Source organism: Balaenoptera physalus (genome assembly GCF_965194825.1).
Source record: "Balaenoptera physalus genome assembly, chromosome: 10".
Taxonomy (NCBI): Eukaryota; Metazoa; Chordata; class Mammalia; order Artiodactyla; family Balaenopteridae; genus Balaenoptera; species Balaenoptera physalus.
In genome coordinates, this window is record NC_138889.1 from 59,592,672 (window position 1) to 59,609,300 (window position 16,629).

Sequence of the window (16,629 nt, forward strand, 5' to 3'; positions counted from 1 at the left end):
CTACTTCCCACTAGCTATCTATTTTACATTTGGTAGTGTATATATGTCCATGACACTCTCTCACCCTGTCACATCTCACCCCTCCCCCTCCCCATATCCTCAAGTCCATTCTCTAGTAGGTCTGTGTCTTTATTCCCGTCTTGCCACTAGGTTCTTCATGACTTTTTTTTTTTCCTTAGATTCCATATATATGTGTTAGCATACTGTATTTGTTTTTCTCTTTCTGACTTACTTCACTCTGTATGACAGACTCTAACTCCATCCACCTCACTACAAATACCTCCATTTCATTTCTTTTTATGGCTGAGTAATATTTCATTGTATATATGTGCCACATCTTCTTTATCCATTCATCTGATGATGGACACTTAGGTTGCTTCCATGTCCTGGCTATTGTAAATAGAGCTGCAATGAACATTTTGGTACATGACTCTTTTTGAATTATGGTTTTCTCAGGGTATATGCCCAGTAGTGGGATTGCTGGGTCGTATGGTAGTTCTATTTTTAGTTTTTTAAGGAACCTCCATACTGTTCTCCATAGTGGCTGTATCAATTTACATTCCCACCAACAGTGCAAGAGTGTTCCCTTTTCTCCACACCCTCTCCAGCATTTATTGTTTTTAAATAAATATTAGCTTCTGAATGAATCATGACAGACCATATGATTAAGACTAGAGCAATGAGTTTTTGCTTTGAGAGTAAATTTCAAACAGAAATCATCTTAAAAAAAATTTTTTTTTCCCCCAGAAAATTTGAAACTTACCAAATCAATAGGGTAAATGTAGGAAAGCTCAGATAGTAATTGCCTGCAACGAATTGTCAACTGGGCATTAGTCTTCAGAAAGAGTTCTCTAATGAGGAAAAAAAAAGCACATTTGTTAAAAAAAACATGTTTGCTTGCTTTCTAACAGTTATTTCCACCTAACTGATGCACAGAAAGATTAATGGTCTGTACTAGGCCATAGAAATTCAGAAGTAGAAGCAAGAATAATAACTAACATGAGTCCTGACCTATCACTAAATACTATCAATCAAGCTAACTATACTGAGGCCTATTTTATGTGTCCAACACCATGCTAAGAGATGTGAAACGTACAAAATCACTGACTGGGCACCTACTACTACATGCCAGGAGCTTCACAAATGGCTTTATTTAATTATTACAACAACTTACTCGGTTGATATTACTATACCCATTTTACAAACAAGGAAACAAGATTTAGAGAGGCTCAGTAGGCTGACCAAGGTCTCATTTAACCTGAGGCCTATTTGTTTTTAGGAAATATCCATATGGTATTTCCTCAAAAAAGTATTCTATTTTCATTTACAACTACAGATGTTATAACTACCTCAAAAAATAACCTGCTGCCATATTACAAAAATAACAGAATAAAAAAAGGACAAAGCAAAAAGCTGTGGCATGAGATGATGTAGCTCTTCTCTTGAACTATTTAAGAAACATGACCAACAGCTAAAATACCCGTAGAGCATATTACCTGCTCAACTGTGTCAACAATTGAAAAGGAGGTAATTTAGGAGAAACAGTAGGTCAAAGTGGAATCTAAAGTAGTACAATGCAAAGAGCACTGAAGACTTAAAGGGATTTAGTCCTGCTTTCCTAGTGAACTGGACAGAGTAACCTCCAGAGCTTTGCTTTCCTATCTGCAAACTGAGAGGATTAGATGATCTCCAAGGTTATTTTCAGGTTTCTCAATTGCTAAGGTTTCTTAAAGAAAAATGCAGGCTGGGATGACTTTCTAGAAAAAGTGAGTGAAGATGAGGAAAAGATCAGAGGTGGCAACAAGTTAAGCATGTGCTGGAAAAAATAAAGGGAAAAACTATTAGCATTTGTTAAATGAATGTCACGGAGCGACTGAAACTAGCTACAGTTGTATGGGGCCATTTTATTGAAGGTTATTTGACAGTGAAGCAAAACAATCACCATTGGTTCTTAAGAAGAGAAAAAATGATGGTAAAATAGTATTTCAGGAGAAGTCTGCTAGCAACATGGAGGATGAACTGAAAATTGGAGAGACTGATGTAAGAGAGAGAACCTGGGAGCTGTTGAGGTCAGCCAAGAGAGCTAACAGGAGTAAGTCTGAAGAAGTTACTGAAGAAAAACTGTAAGCTGCACTAAAGGTAGAAGACAGGAAGAGGAGGAGATGCAAACATTAAGTCACAGTGCTGTGGCCCTGAAATCTAGAAGAACAGTGTCCATGCTTCCGATTCTGACTACATACTAGGAGGTCTCATAACCGCCTCTAGCACAGTACGTGTTGAACAAATGAAAGTGGCATTGAGCATATTAACTGGTATTAACACTGGCAGCTTTAAAAAATACTCCTTTTCCAAATCCTCTCCTCAAAGTAAACTCGACACTCATAACAACCATTCTCAGTGTTCCATTTACCTTTTCGCAGTACACTCCTTCCTCAGCTCATTTAGGGATTCCTTCTGGAGTTGAAGCTTGAGGTGCTCAGCCGAAAATGCACTTCCTAGAGAGGGACGAAAGGAGACAATTCCAGATGGAACACTGCAGACAGGACTGCCCAGTCACAACCGAACAGGCAGAGCCCAGTCCCCTGACTGTGAGAGGGAAATAAAAAGAGTTAAAAGGTAAAATGGGTTGGGGATAGAGGACTTCTGGGGGGATTAATGAGAATAAACTGCCTATTGCTTCCACTTTTATACAGCCTCTAGCAGGAGTCAAAGAGTAAGAGTCTAGGATTCTCTGCCTACAGATTTCTGGGTCGCTGATCAAGAAACCCCGATGCAATTTTCAAAATTCAGACAACTTAATTTTTTAAAAAACTGGCTATGGACTCTGGGTGTTAAGGATGATTCACTAAAGGTTCATCAATTGTAACAAATGTACCACTTTGGTGGGGGAAGCTTTGCACAGGTGGGAGGTTGGGAGTATATGGGGAATCTGTACCTTCTGTTCAATTTTGCTATGAACCTAAATCTGCTCTAAAAAGTAAAGCTTAATTTTTTCTAAAAAGGTGGTTAATTTGTTTTTAACTGCAAATGCTATATAACATTACTGAAAGTATAAAAAGTAGAGCAGGAAAACTTACCCGCATATTGACTACTACAATATAGTTCATCAATATTAAGTTTTTTATGAAGTTTCATCTTATTCATATACATAAGTAGTTTTAGTTACAATCACAGTGTGCAGGAAATGTATATTCTGATTTTTCCAAATTATGTCTCAAGCATTTTTACATGTTGACAGATAGTCTGAGTTACAATGTTTAATGGCTTGTAAAATTTAACTCCATAGATGTGAATTAAAAGAATATTCCACATTTTAACTGATACCCCAATACCTCAATTCCACTGCAGGATTGCTTTAGCATTGCAATGATTAATATTTGTATATAAGCCTGGTCTTTTGTATTTATATCAACTTTCGAACTTCCATTTTCATTCATGTGATCATAAAATCCTCTTACATCTTCCTACTCTAAGAAAATGAGCCTGTCTCAGAAAAGTCCAAAGGTCCTAAAGCACAGAAAAACAGTCTTAGATCCTGACATACTAAGTTCTAGATCTTAAAAAGAAGCTTACGGACTTCCCTGGTGGCGCGGTAGTTAAGAATCCGCCTGCCAATGCAGGGGACACGGGTTCGATCCCTGGTCCGGGAAGATCCCACATGCTGCGGAGCAATTAAGCCCGTGTGCCACAACTACTGAGCCTGTGCTCTAGAGCCCGCGAGCCACAACTACTGAAGCCCGCGCGCCTATAGCCTGTGCTCTGCAACAAGAGAAGCCACCGCAATAAGCCCGCTCACTGCAACTAGAGAAAGCCAACATGCAGCAATGAAGACCCAAAGCAGCCAAAAAAAAAAGAAGCTTAGTTTCATGAACTGTGATCTAACAGGAAAAGGTGCCCTAAACTCTTCCGCACATCTAGGGAGGAACAAGAAGTAGGTTAATTGATCAAAATACAGTTTGGACCTTAGAACTAAATTCACCAACCTAAGTAATTTTATCAACATATGTCTAAGCACCCTGCTCTTCTCTCTCAACTGTATTTAAATGACCAGTAAGTTGTTAACTCTGCTCCCCAAACAGAACTTAATCAAGGAATACCACTTACCTTCTTTAGCCCCAATATAATTCCTCCCCAGATTTCCATATTGATAATAGATAGCATTGAGATAATCCTTCAATGATTTCAGAAGACACTTGGGTTGACAACCTCTACCCCTCACCCAATGCACTTTTTACCAGAAAGCACGTGAATTCTTCCACCACTCTACAAATTTGCAATGTTATTCTTCATCCCAGATAAAAGGCTGCCTCAATTCTAGTGAAATCACAAATGGGCCAAGACAGATCTGGGTTTCAAAATGCAAATGTTATGCACCCTCTTTAGCTTTGAAGGTCTTTAGAACATATTACACGACCAAAAAGAAAACAAGAACAAAACCCTTGCAAAACAAAGAAGGAAAATAAAATTTAAAAATACACAGCCAGCTAATAGATGGGGTAAAACGTTAACAATAGGTAAATCTGGGTGAAGAATGTAAGTGTTCTCTGTACTCTTATTCTTGCAATTTTTCTGTAAGTCCAAAATGATTTCCAAATAAAAAGTAAAAGAGTAGATCCAAACCCAGAAAAAGGTCTCCTGAAAGGCTATGGTTTTTCCACAGGCTTTAACAGAACTAAGGCTTTAGAACACAGACTGGCAACATCTCTCCAAAACATATCAGGTTCATTTTTCTGTTAAAAGGTAATACACCTCATTGGTCACCGGGTGGTCTCTGGAACAAAACTGAGTGAGTCTGGTTTAATTAGCCTCAGGTAGAGAAGAACTAAGTATTTCAAGATACCTCAGAAAACTCAACCTAAGTTCCAAAAGTCACTTCATAGGAAGTAATAACATTGAGGCAATGATGTGCTCAAGCTCTTTACATGTTGTTCAGGTTATATATTACCAGCCCGAATACTACATGATTGGTGTTGTGTCCTCCTAAGGATATTACATATAGAAGCGATGATATCCATCTTTAAGACCGTGGATATATCCTGCTTCTCATCTAACTTCCTCCCCAGATTTAGCATTGATTGGTGTCTTCTGCTTGAATCAATTTTTACTACTATGGTTGCAAAATAATATTCCAACTCCAGTACTTCCTCCATACTTATCAGTCAGCATTCTTCTCTAAGCAAGAGCCCTTCCTTCTCCATTAGCTATCTATTATCAGTATGGAATCATGAATTCTCTTTTATTTTTCAAAGATTTATAATTCATTACTGGATTTAATTATTTTGGTGCTCAAGTGGTCCCAGATTTGACCAGCCTTCAGCCTTGTTCCAGTGCCCTCTGACATACTACGATCATGTTATTCAAAATATTACCTTATTTACTTTAATTGCTGCAGGATCTGTAGTGATATCCCCTCTCTCATTCCTGATACTGGTAATTCACACTTTCTCTCTTTTTACTCGGTCAGTCTGGCTAGAGGATTATCAATTTTATTGATCTTTTCAAAGGACACCTTTTAGTTTCATTGACATTCTCTACTCTCTTTTTGTTTTCAATTTGACTGATTTCTGCCCTCGATTATTTCCTTCCTTCTGCCTGATTTGGGTTTAATTTGCTCTTCTTTTCTAGTTAAGGTATAAGCTTAGGTTATTGAATGAAGGCCTTTCTTCTTTTCTAGTATAAGCATCAAATGATATAAATTTCCTCTAAGCATGCATCCCTTAAAATGTTGATATATTTTCATTTTCATTCACATCAAAATATTTTCCAATTTTCCTTGTTATTTCTTCTTTGACCCATGGTATGTATGTGTGTGTGTGTGTGTGTGTGTGTGTGTGTGTGTGTGTGTTGTACAATTTCAAAATATTAATGGGAGGGAGGGAGACGCAAGAGGGAAGAGATATGGGAACATATGTATATGTATAACTCATTCACTTTGTTATAAAGCAGAAACTAACGCACCATTGTAAAGCAATTATACTCCAATAAAAAAAAAATATGAACAGTTTTCCAGATATCTTTCAGTCAGTGATTCCTAGCTATTTCTGTTTTGGTGAGAGACAATACTTTGCATTATTTTGATTATTTTGCATTTATTTGTTTTATGACACCAAATATGGCCTAACTAAACATTCCATATGTACTTGAAAAAAATGTATATTCTGCTGGTGTTCTACTGTTAATTAGGTCAAGTTAGTTGATAATGTTGTTAATGTCTTCTCTCCTTACTGATTTTCTCTCTACTTGTTCTATAAATTACTGAGAAATTAGTGTTATGGTTACCAACTATAATTGTGCATTTAGCTATTTCTCCTTTCAGTTCCATCAGTTTTTGATTTATATATATATATATATATATATATATATATATATATATATATATAATAGACACACACACACACATATATATATAAGCTTGGTTGTTATATTCATACATATTTAGAATTGTTATGTCTTTTCATGAACTAGCCTCTTCACCATAATGTAATATCCCTCTTTATTGCAGGTAATATTCATTGTTCTGAACTCTACCTTGCCTGATATTACTACAGCCACTTTGGCCTTCTTTTGGTTGGTATTTGCATAGTGCATTTTTTCCATTCTTTTACCTTTACTCTATCTATATCCTTAAATTAAAAGTGTGTTTCTTGTAGATAGGCTTTAGTTGGGTCTTTTTTATCTTTATAACATCTGAACAATCTCTTTTTTAACTGAAGTATTTAGAATACTTACACTTAATATAATCATTGATACATTTAGATTAAAAACTACCATTTTGTTAGCTGTTTTCTCAATGTTCCATTTATTCTTTGTTTCTTTATCCCTCTTTTTCTGTGCTTTTGGATTTTTTTTAATGACTTCCTCTTTCTTCACTATCAGCTCGTTCTTACCTCCCTCTAAAATTTTTAGTGGTTGCCCCAGAGTTTACAATATATAACTTAAATTAATAACAGTTTACCTTCAAATAAAATTATACCACCTCATGTAGAGTATAAAATCCTGACAACAGTACACTCCCAACTCTTCCCTTCCCCACTCTTAAAATACTTCATAAATTTTACTTTATGCATGTTATAAACTCCAAAACATTGTTATTTTTGCATTAGAAAATCAATAGTCTTTTAGAGCAATTAAAAATAAGAAAAAAATTTCTTTATAATATCTTCCTTTCAACCATTTCTGGAGCTCTCAATTTTTGTGTGTAGAGCTAAGTTTCTGTATGGTATCATGTTTCTCCTGCTGAAGAATTTCCTTTATTATTTCTTGAAGTATAAGACAGCTGATAATGAAATAACTTAGTTTTATGTGAAAGAGTCTCTTTGCACTTCAGTTTGGGTAATTTCTGTTGACCTATCTTCAAGTTCAATGATTCTTTCCTCAGTTGTGTTGAATCTACCAATGAGTCTGTCAAAGGCATTCTTCATCTCATTACTGTGTTTTTGGTTTATAGTCTATCCATTAGACTGTTTCTTACAGTTTCCACCACCTCTCAGCTGAAATTTACCATCTGTTATTGTACGTTATCCACCTTTCCACAAAATTCTGAAGCATATTAACCATAGTTATTTTAAATACTCTGACAGTCCCAACATCTAAGTCATCTCTGAAGTCTTTTTCTGTTAATTTCTTCTCCTGTCAACCTTTTGTTGGTGGTGGTGGTGTTGGTAATGGTAGTGATGGTTTTTTGTTTTGGTTTGGTTTTGCTTTTTTTTTTTTTGGTCTCAAAAATTTTGATTTAATATTGAACATCATTTGCAGGGCAACAGAGAAAGAAAAAGACATGCTTATTCTTCTGTTAATTTGGAGGAATGAGTCAATACAATCAGGAACCGAGCTGGATTTGGGTTCCATTGCTGCCATGATTACCTTCAGTGTATCACATTCTTCAAATTTCCTCTAATTTTTCCCTTTTGGGGGTGGTGGTGGCATTGGTGGTAATGGTGAGGATGGTCTGACAGAGGCTTTTTCTCAATGACACTACACTATTCCCAGATTTAGGTATTCCCTGTGAACCAGCACCTAAGTAAGGGTGTCTCACCATGCTCTTGCCTCTCCACCTACAGTGACTTGTTATTCTGTGCTTTCTAGCCTGGCTGGGGAGGAAGGCAGGGAGTTCCTCTGTTGTCCTGGTTAAACCAGGCCATACTCTGTGTCCCCGGGTAGGGCTTTCTCAGTGATACTTTCCCTCCCCTAGGGACTGGTTGCCTTGAAATCTTAGTACTTGGATAGATTCAAGAAAAGTTATAATTTTGTACATTATCCAGCTTTCTCTTGTTGTTAGTGTGGAAGTGATGCTCCTTCCACCTTTCTACATCCCAGACAGAGGCTGGAAGTCAAATCTGAGGATATTTATTTAAGTTTTTTTAAAGCTCTTCTCTGTTCTTTGTATTTTCTGTTTCTTTTAGGTCAGTGATTCTGTTTGTTCAACCTGGTCTAATTCATAGTGTTTTCCTCAAATATCTGATGACCCTTGGTTTTCCCTTTAAATCCACGAATAAGTGATTAGATTGGTTAGCATAGGTAATAATGCAGGTTTCCTTTGAAGCTATAAAGATTTATTTACATAAAAGGCTTCACCCCTGAATGGCAGCTCAGCGTAAGTGGGCAGTTCCTGCTGACAATTAGCGTTCCTTCAAGGTATATATGCTGGGAGAAGGCAGTACCTTTACTTTAAATCACTATCAAATAAGGTGAAGTTTACTTTGGGATTATGTTACTTTAGGGTATTTCACTCCTAAGTAGAGCTGCCTTTCATGTCTTCTCTCTGGGTTGGTTGTAAAATTCCACAGTCAGGCTTTGCTCTACCTTTCTATGCCAAGATCTCATACCACGGAACCTAACCAGGTCAGGAAACCATTATGTTTAGAAAGCAGTTGGAGCAAATGTTATAGGAAGTTACCCCAAATTCACAAAGGAAAGAAAGTGGGCCAGTAGGCCCGGTTACCCTAATTATTGCTCCATCATTCCTGATTTCGATACTTGGGAATTGCAAGTTGAGGCATCTGAGAGCTCTACCAGAAACTCCCACTTCAGCCTTTTCCACTGTATTCCAGGTTGCAGTTTTCCTCTGCTCTAGTTTATTCATCAATACAATTCTATCTACTTTGTGTCTTTGAGAACTATGTCAAAAATCTTTGCTATTCCAATGGCACCCTCTTTTATTTTCACCATCACCAAGGACTTACTTTTTATGCATGTATCTTTATCATCATATCAATGAGTCATTGAGAGGGAGAGAAAGCAAGTACATGGCTTGGTTTACCATACTTCGAAACTGCTTTCTGAAACCCTTGGCCCTATCCATGCATACACCATGGCCCCTCTGTTCAGCAAGAACTCAAGTCAGGCACTTTAATTTTAATAACCAAATGTCAATGCTGTCTCCTATAAATTGAATAGCTAAAGAATATGAATCTTGTTTCAATCAACTAAACAAAACACAGACTCTTTAGGCTCCCTCTCACCGAGAGTTTGGTCTCAGACTGGCCAGTGGCCAGCTCCTGTCAAAATTACAGTTAAAACCAATAAATTGTCATTCTTCTGAGCTTTCTACATCAAGGCAGATGACCAAAAAGCAATATACTTCGACTATTTTAGTTTTTCTCCCCACAGAAATGCCTTTTCTGTACTATGATTTACGATGCTCCCGTTCTCAAGGGTTAATAGATATTTCTTGCTGTAACTTTTGCAAAAATTTGCAATTGGCTGTATTTCATTAGGATATCTAATATCTAGCACATAAGAAACTGCATGCTAAATTCCTCTTGGAATTTGGTGCCAAGAGAAGATTTTTTTCTCCCTAAAGAACTGACATACTTCCTTGTAACAGGCAAAGGGAAGCATTGATACCTTTCATAACTCTACACAATTGGCTTGACAGCTAAGAAGGTCAGAGCTAATTTAATGCTTAAAAACAACAGGCAGACCCTATGGGAGGAAGTATACTATACTGGAAAGCCCATGGACTTAGGAATCAGAAAGATCTGGGTTAAATTTTACTTTCACGGCTCTAAACAAGTGGTAACTTCTCTGAACTTCATTTTCCTCATCTGTAAAATGGGGATAATTTCACTTTTACTGAATATTTGCATTTTCTCAACCTGCCCCCATGAAGCTCCAAGTAGAGAGAGAAAAGTACACAACCAGCCTGATTGATTTTACCTTAAAAATAACAACCACAAAGCACAAATAGGCACAACATCCAATAATCCTATTACAATTTCCTCCTTAGTCTGCTTTCTCATTCTTGGAGATGACTACTCCATACATTCCCCCCAATCCTTAAACCTCCCCTAAATCCAATATATTAATTACCTTACCTCATAAGCCTTGAAATAATAGAAGGATTTCTTCATAATCCTACCTACAACCTAATATGAAACTCAGCAGCCTCCATGCCATTTTCTTAGCCTTCTCCTCCTGTTCAATGGATAAGGCAAATATCTTCCCTTACACTTTGAATTCCTTCTTCTCCAACCTCATGTCATGCTGCTACTCTCTTCCTAACAAATTATGTTCCAGCTACAGTGGCGTCCTTTCTATCCTACAATACAGGCACTTCCTATGTCCAAGCCTTTTCACGTGCTGTTCCCATTGTTGGTACCCCAGCAATTCTTATCTTGCAAGACTGAGCTCCTCAAGCCATCCTTTTCTGAGCAATCTTTGTAAACATGGTCTCCCATAGTTAACTTCTATCACCACAGCTTGTTTCTAGTCCTTCTCACAATCTGACATTTACTTTATTTGTTGGTTTCTTGTTTACTATCTTACCCATTAGGTAATTATCCAAAATTGGAAGTCTTGATTCTTCCCTTTCCCCCTTTCCCCCAACATCTGCTACTCCTCCAGTATTTGTTCCGATGAATGGTTAATTATCTGGCCAGTTGTCCAAACCAGAAATCGGAAACTATCTAAATCTTTCTCTCTCCTTCTCTCCTCCAATCCACTAAACCATTAACAGTAGAGTCCATCATTAAATATCTCTTGAACCCACACACTCCCTCCTCCCTTTACATTTCCAAACTGTTTAGATTTTAATTATGTACTGCTTAGATTACTGTAATAACTTCTGTCATGACAATTCTCTACGCTTAACTCTTCAAAGAGAATTTTCTAAAACATACGTCTAATCTCCATTCTATATTATAGTCATCAACACAGTTGTATCTACTTTTTGTCTTGGAGAAATTTGCTTAAGTTATTTCAATAGATGTCCAAACTTTTTGACATAACTTCCTTTATGATTAGGTTGTTATTTACCTCTCTAGCCTCTCCTACGGACCTTTACTCAAAGGTTAGCTGAGGCTTTACTGGAATTACCTGAAATTCTCTACTCTACTTCCATGCCTCTGTATAACTGTTCTCTCTACCTGGAAAGTCGCACCTTCTCTCCCTAGCTATCTACTACATATTCTTCTAGACTCAGCTCAAGTGTCACCTCCTTTACATGGTGTTCTGATTTTCAGATGCTCATCTTCTGTGTTCCTATGGTACTCTCCATGTATTTCTGTCATATAACCATCACATCTGTCATTCTGTTTCTAACATCTTACACAATGCCTGGTTCCTTTTGTCTGCTCCATAAATGATGAATAAATGAACTGACAAAGGCACGCGTGTACATACACACATCAATGCCTTTCCCACACCCTTTACATGCCTTACGATCCTTTTACTTCTGTGTTAAAACATCTAATTGTAAATGTATTTTTTTGTAAATGCTACTCCCAATGCTTTTGGGTAATAAGTAGAGAAAAAATGATGACAAACCAAAATAAAATTCTGTCCGGTGGCTTATTTCTACACATCTATACTTTCCATGGCAAGGGGGGGAGATTAAAATATGACAGTTTGACTTTCTTACAATCCAATTAAGATATTACTGAAATAAATCATTACAAATATATGGAAAATGAATCATTCTGAAAAGAAAATCTGAGGTTTACTTAGAATCCACCTTTGCCCGCCCCACCACCAAGCTGTCTGTCTGTCTTTTACTGCCTTTCACAAGCTGCATACAGGCCAACAACTGAAAGTAAAGAAACTTTAATAAATCCCAGGGGAAAGTTGTCCTCAGGTCCCCAAAGTTTTGAAAGGCAGATATTAATTTTGAAGGAAATTTGTTTAGGAATTTCTGTCAGATGGCTACAGGAAAATCAGAGCACGTTTACAGACGAATAAAATTTAAATTTTGCCGTCATGTGTAATAAACATATCTTGAATTATAAAGTTTGTCAGAACTAATTTTTCAACTTGTGATCTTATAACCTATGAGGAGAAAATTGTTACACAATGCTTAATAATGTCTTTGTAAGTTCAAATAGAAATCTATAACCTTTTGATGGAAGCTAAAGCACCAATTTAAATATATTGTGTGATTCTTCTATTATCTGAGATGCAGGCCAAATAAGCATAATAATTTACTGACCAAGCAGAAGCTAATTAAATAGAACAAACCATATATATATATTTCACCTTAATTACTCAAATTTATTGCAAAATGACAATAATTATCATAATTGATGGAAACTTCATATAAATAATTTCTTATTGTGGCAATAAAGGATCAAAACTTTTTATTCACTGAAATTACCAAGAGGAATTTCTCTCCCCAGATCTGAGCAATGAAATCTGACACTTCTGACCTCGTCTACACACAATGGCACTTACAGAATGAGTTTTTGCCCTTGTTTACCAAAACAGATCAAAGACTCTGTAAAACAGGAGTTGAGTATGGCTGATTAGAGAATTCCAATAGGTCATTCCCACCAAATGGAGGCTTTCCAGTTAACAAATGGCATCTATAGACACACGTGGGGCAGAGAATCTTCTTCTTTTTTTTTCTTCTCTTCTTTCATTGCTGGGAAATTTATCATTAGCATAAAACTTCAAAAAATAAAGAGATTCACCAAAAAAGGTGAAGAGATCCCTATCCTTTCTGTCAATCCTATCTCCTAAGATAACTAGAATCTCAGAGCTATAAGAAATCTTGACTATATAATGCAAAATTTTGTTTGGTTTGTCTGTGAAAAGAAAATTGGCCCCAAAAGTTGGATGATTTGCCTAAGGACAAACTGAGAGACTGACAGATCTTTAATCTAGATCTCTTAATTAAGATACAACCAAATCAAAGAAATCTTTGGAGAAAATTCACTTTACTCATCTTGTAATAAAAACGAATATAGCAGAGCAAAGTTCTCCATCTAAGTCCATAGGTAAAATGGAAAACTAGCAAACTATCAGTCAGTTTATCTGTTAGACATATACCAGAGAAAGCAACAATGATATTATGTTTAGTTAGAAACAAGACAGGCTTTGGAATGACATAAATCTAAATCAGAATCTGGATCTGTTACTTATCTATGCAACCTTGAGAAATGTCTCTAAGCCCCAGTTTTCCTCATTTGGAAAAAGGGAGTAATAATTATTATCTCTTAGTACTATTTTAAGAATGAAATGATAATACCGCAAGTGAAAAAAGATCTGGCATGCTACAGGATTTCAATAAAAATTACCTGCTTCATAGGATTTATGTAGGATTCAGATTTTGCAAGGTTTTAAATAGTATGGAATAGTGAGAAAAGCAAAGAATTTGGAGACAAAAGGTCTGGATCTACATTCCAACTCTGCTCCTGTCTGTACCTCGCTAAGTCACTTACCTTCTCAGCATCTCATATATAAAATGAAGGCAACAATACTTGCCATACTTAGCTTCAGAGATACTTTAAGGATCAAATATGATCATCTTTGTGCAAGCACTTTCTAACTCTAAAGTACTACATATATGTTATCATTAATATCAAGAAACTAACTGGATTAAAAAGTAGTTCCTTCCTACAAAGATTAGGGAACTCTGCTTTTATAAAGTTAACATCACTCCCCAGGCACCACTGAAGAGTTCTTAAATTTTATCAACATGTTTAAATGTGTTTCAGTTCTACTAAACACATTTCCTTAAGACCAATGTTTCATACGATTTTCTAAACCAAATTTCAAGCAAATTAATTATAGAGTGCTGCTTCTCATTTCAAAGATTTGGGGGTTGAGTTAGAGCAAAAGACCCTGTAAACCAATATATAATTAGTTAATGTGAAGGTTATTCGGCTTGAGACACTAATGAGGGGAAATCTGGTTTTTTTATTGAACATCGTAACTAATTTATCTGCCGGAAATGAAAATATATACATAAATAAACATTAATGCTGAAAAGATCAGCCCGTGACCCAGCTGGAAGTTGCTGTAGACCATAAGTTGAGAACCACTGCCTTCCAGGAACGGGAAGGGGAAACTTACAGGTATGGAGTAACGAGGCCCCTCAGAGTTATGTGGCCACCCAGCAAGTCAGAGACATGGATAGAAATTATCTTTTTGCCTCTTTGCGATAAATCATTCAGCCGCAATGAATTCTCATGAACAAAAATATAAAATATATAATAGGTACTAGTTTCTTCCAAATGTTTACACAAATTAATCCCTATGGCACTGCTATGAGCTGCTATCCTTACTACACAGATGTATAAAAAGATTCAGAAGTTAATTAGCTCCTTTATGGTCACTCAGAAAAATCAGTAGCAAAGACAAAATGTCATATATTACTGACTCTGTATCTTAACTGAGCTTTTGGGCTGAGAACCAAGTATGTAGATAAGCACCAAGTGTCAAAGAGAAGTCATGATATGTAAGAAGCCACTAGTAATATTTTTATTAGCAAATCATTTCACTATTGGCTAGCAAACACACTAAATCAAAGCTGCAAACGCAGTGACAAATACACTTTTCCCCTTCATGTTACCAATACCAGTGACTCAAGTGCTTCTAAAATATTTTAACTTGGCTCAAGATTCATTAAATAGTACATTCATGTAAGTATACAAGAATGATGTTCAACACAAATGAACTTTTAATAGATAAGAATGAGTCCCTGGTAACCCAGCAGAATCACTATAAAGAACAGGGGTCCCTAACAAGTAGATTAGGATCTACTGCTACTGATATATGGTTATCTGTATCTAGCCAACCCTTCTTTCCAACCCGTCAGATCTTACCACCACAGTATATAGAGATTCCCAATGGCAGAAAAGTACAGCCAATAGCAGCACTCGTTCTCCTGCTTAGATTTGAGCCCAAAGTGCCAACATTAGATCCTAACCCGCCCATGATTCTAAGAGTTCAGAGAAATATAAAATAATACTCATCTCAAAAAACATATATAAAAGTGGGACGAAAGCTCCTGAAGTACAAAGTCAGTGTTAAAAGCCAACAATTCTGACCCATTCTGGCAAATACATATTTAACTTGAGCATTACCAGCCTTTCTGTCCATGATAAAGTGGAGATACAAGAATGTGCTGACTAATTCTGACTTGACTGTCAGAATTAAAATGGGTATTTACAAAATCCTATAATCTTCCTTTGCAGCACTGTTTGGTATCAGTAACTTTGAACACAGGCTCTGTCATAACTTGCTATGTGGCTTTGGGCCTCTGAAACTCAGTTTCCTCATCTATAAATTGGATAATAATATATGATATCTTTATTACTAGGGAGATAATAACAATACCTTTAATTCATAGGACAATTAGTAAGAACAAAATGAGATGAAGAATAGAAAACACATGACACTGCCTGGCACTAATAAGCATTCTACAAATATGAGCAATTATTATTATACCTCAGTCTTTTAAATGGGATAGAAGTCACTGTTTAGAAGTTCACCTGTTTCAAGGCTGGTGATAGACTTCTTGGGACTTCCCTCTATCAGTATAAGAGGGAAAAACACAACTGGGAACACAACTGAAGAACTATATCTCCCTATCTTTTTACCATATGCCAGAATAATATACATTCCATGGACTTTACACATCACACTACTGATAAAAAGGTGGTATCATATTGTGATTGAATTTTGGAATCAATAGAAAGATTTTAACCACATCACCTGTCATTAGTTGTGTGAACTTCAGTAGGGTATTTACTGTCTCTGACTGTGACCTAGAGTTTCCTCAACTGTAAATGTAAATAATAATATTACCTACACCTAATAAAGTTACTGTGGTAATTAAATAACTCATATCATACCTATAAGTATGGTAACTGAAATACTGTAGCTATTATTATTTTTGCTTCTCTTATTAGAAGAAGGCAAAAGTCCCTAATCCCTCTAAAATCCTATAGTGTTTTCGTTTTAAAAACTTATGGTCTTGAAAAAGGTATGTAGGCATACATGCTACAGGTAGCAGGCAATCTGAGTATTATAAAAGTTGATGGTACTTCCAAAGCACCAAAGAAATGTGTCTTTTCACAGAAGATGAGACCTCTTAAAATAGATCTTGTATGTACACAACAGCTATCTATTTATTTGGAGTCATTCTAACAGAGACTCTATGGAAATGGACTTTGCTCATAATATGTCATGATTTTAAATGGCATTATCCCAGACTCTCAGGTATAAACGTTAATATGCAATCTGTATTGGAACGCGGATAGTTCTGACAATCACTGCCAAAGAATATACACTTTTTCTACAGTATTTCTCATGAGAATATCAGTTTTCCCAAATGAATACTAAGCTAGAAGCTACAGAAGTCTTTGTCCTTTAGCAGTGATGCCTGTAACATTAGACTATGATTCATTC

The 16,629-nt window shown here is 36.3% G+C and overlaps 1 protein-coding gene across 6 annotated transcripts in view; it reads right to left on the reverse strand.

The window, feature by feature from the left end:
• Positions 1–16,629, reverse strand: part of UVRAG (UV radiation resistance associated) — a 316,651-nt gene that overhangs the window by 136,462 nt on the left and 163,560 nt on the right. For all 6 annotated transcript variants that reach the window (XM_082477829.1, XM_082477826.1, XM_082477827.1 and 3 more), the window contains 2 exons: positions 2,411–2,495; positions 764–851 (listed from right to left, as the gene is read on the reverse strand). In XM_082477829.1, coding sequence (XP_082333955.1) covers positions 764–851; positions 2,411–2,495 — 173 coding nt within the window. The remainder of the gene's footprint in view (positions 1–763; positions 852–2,410; positions 2,496–16,629) is intronic.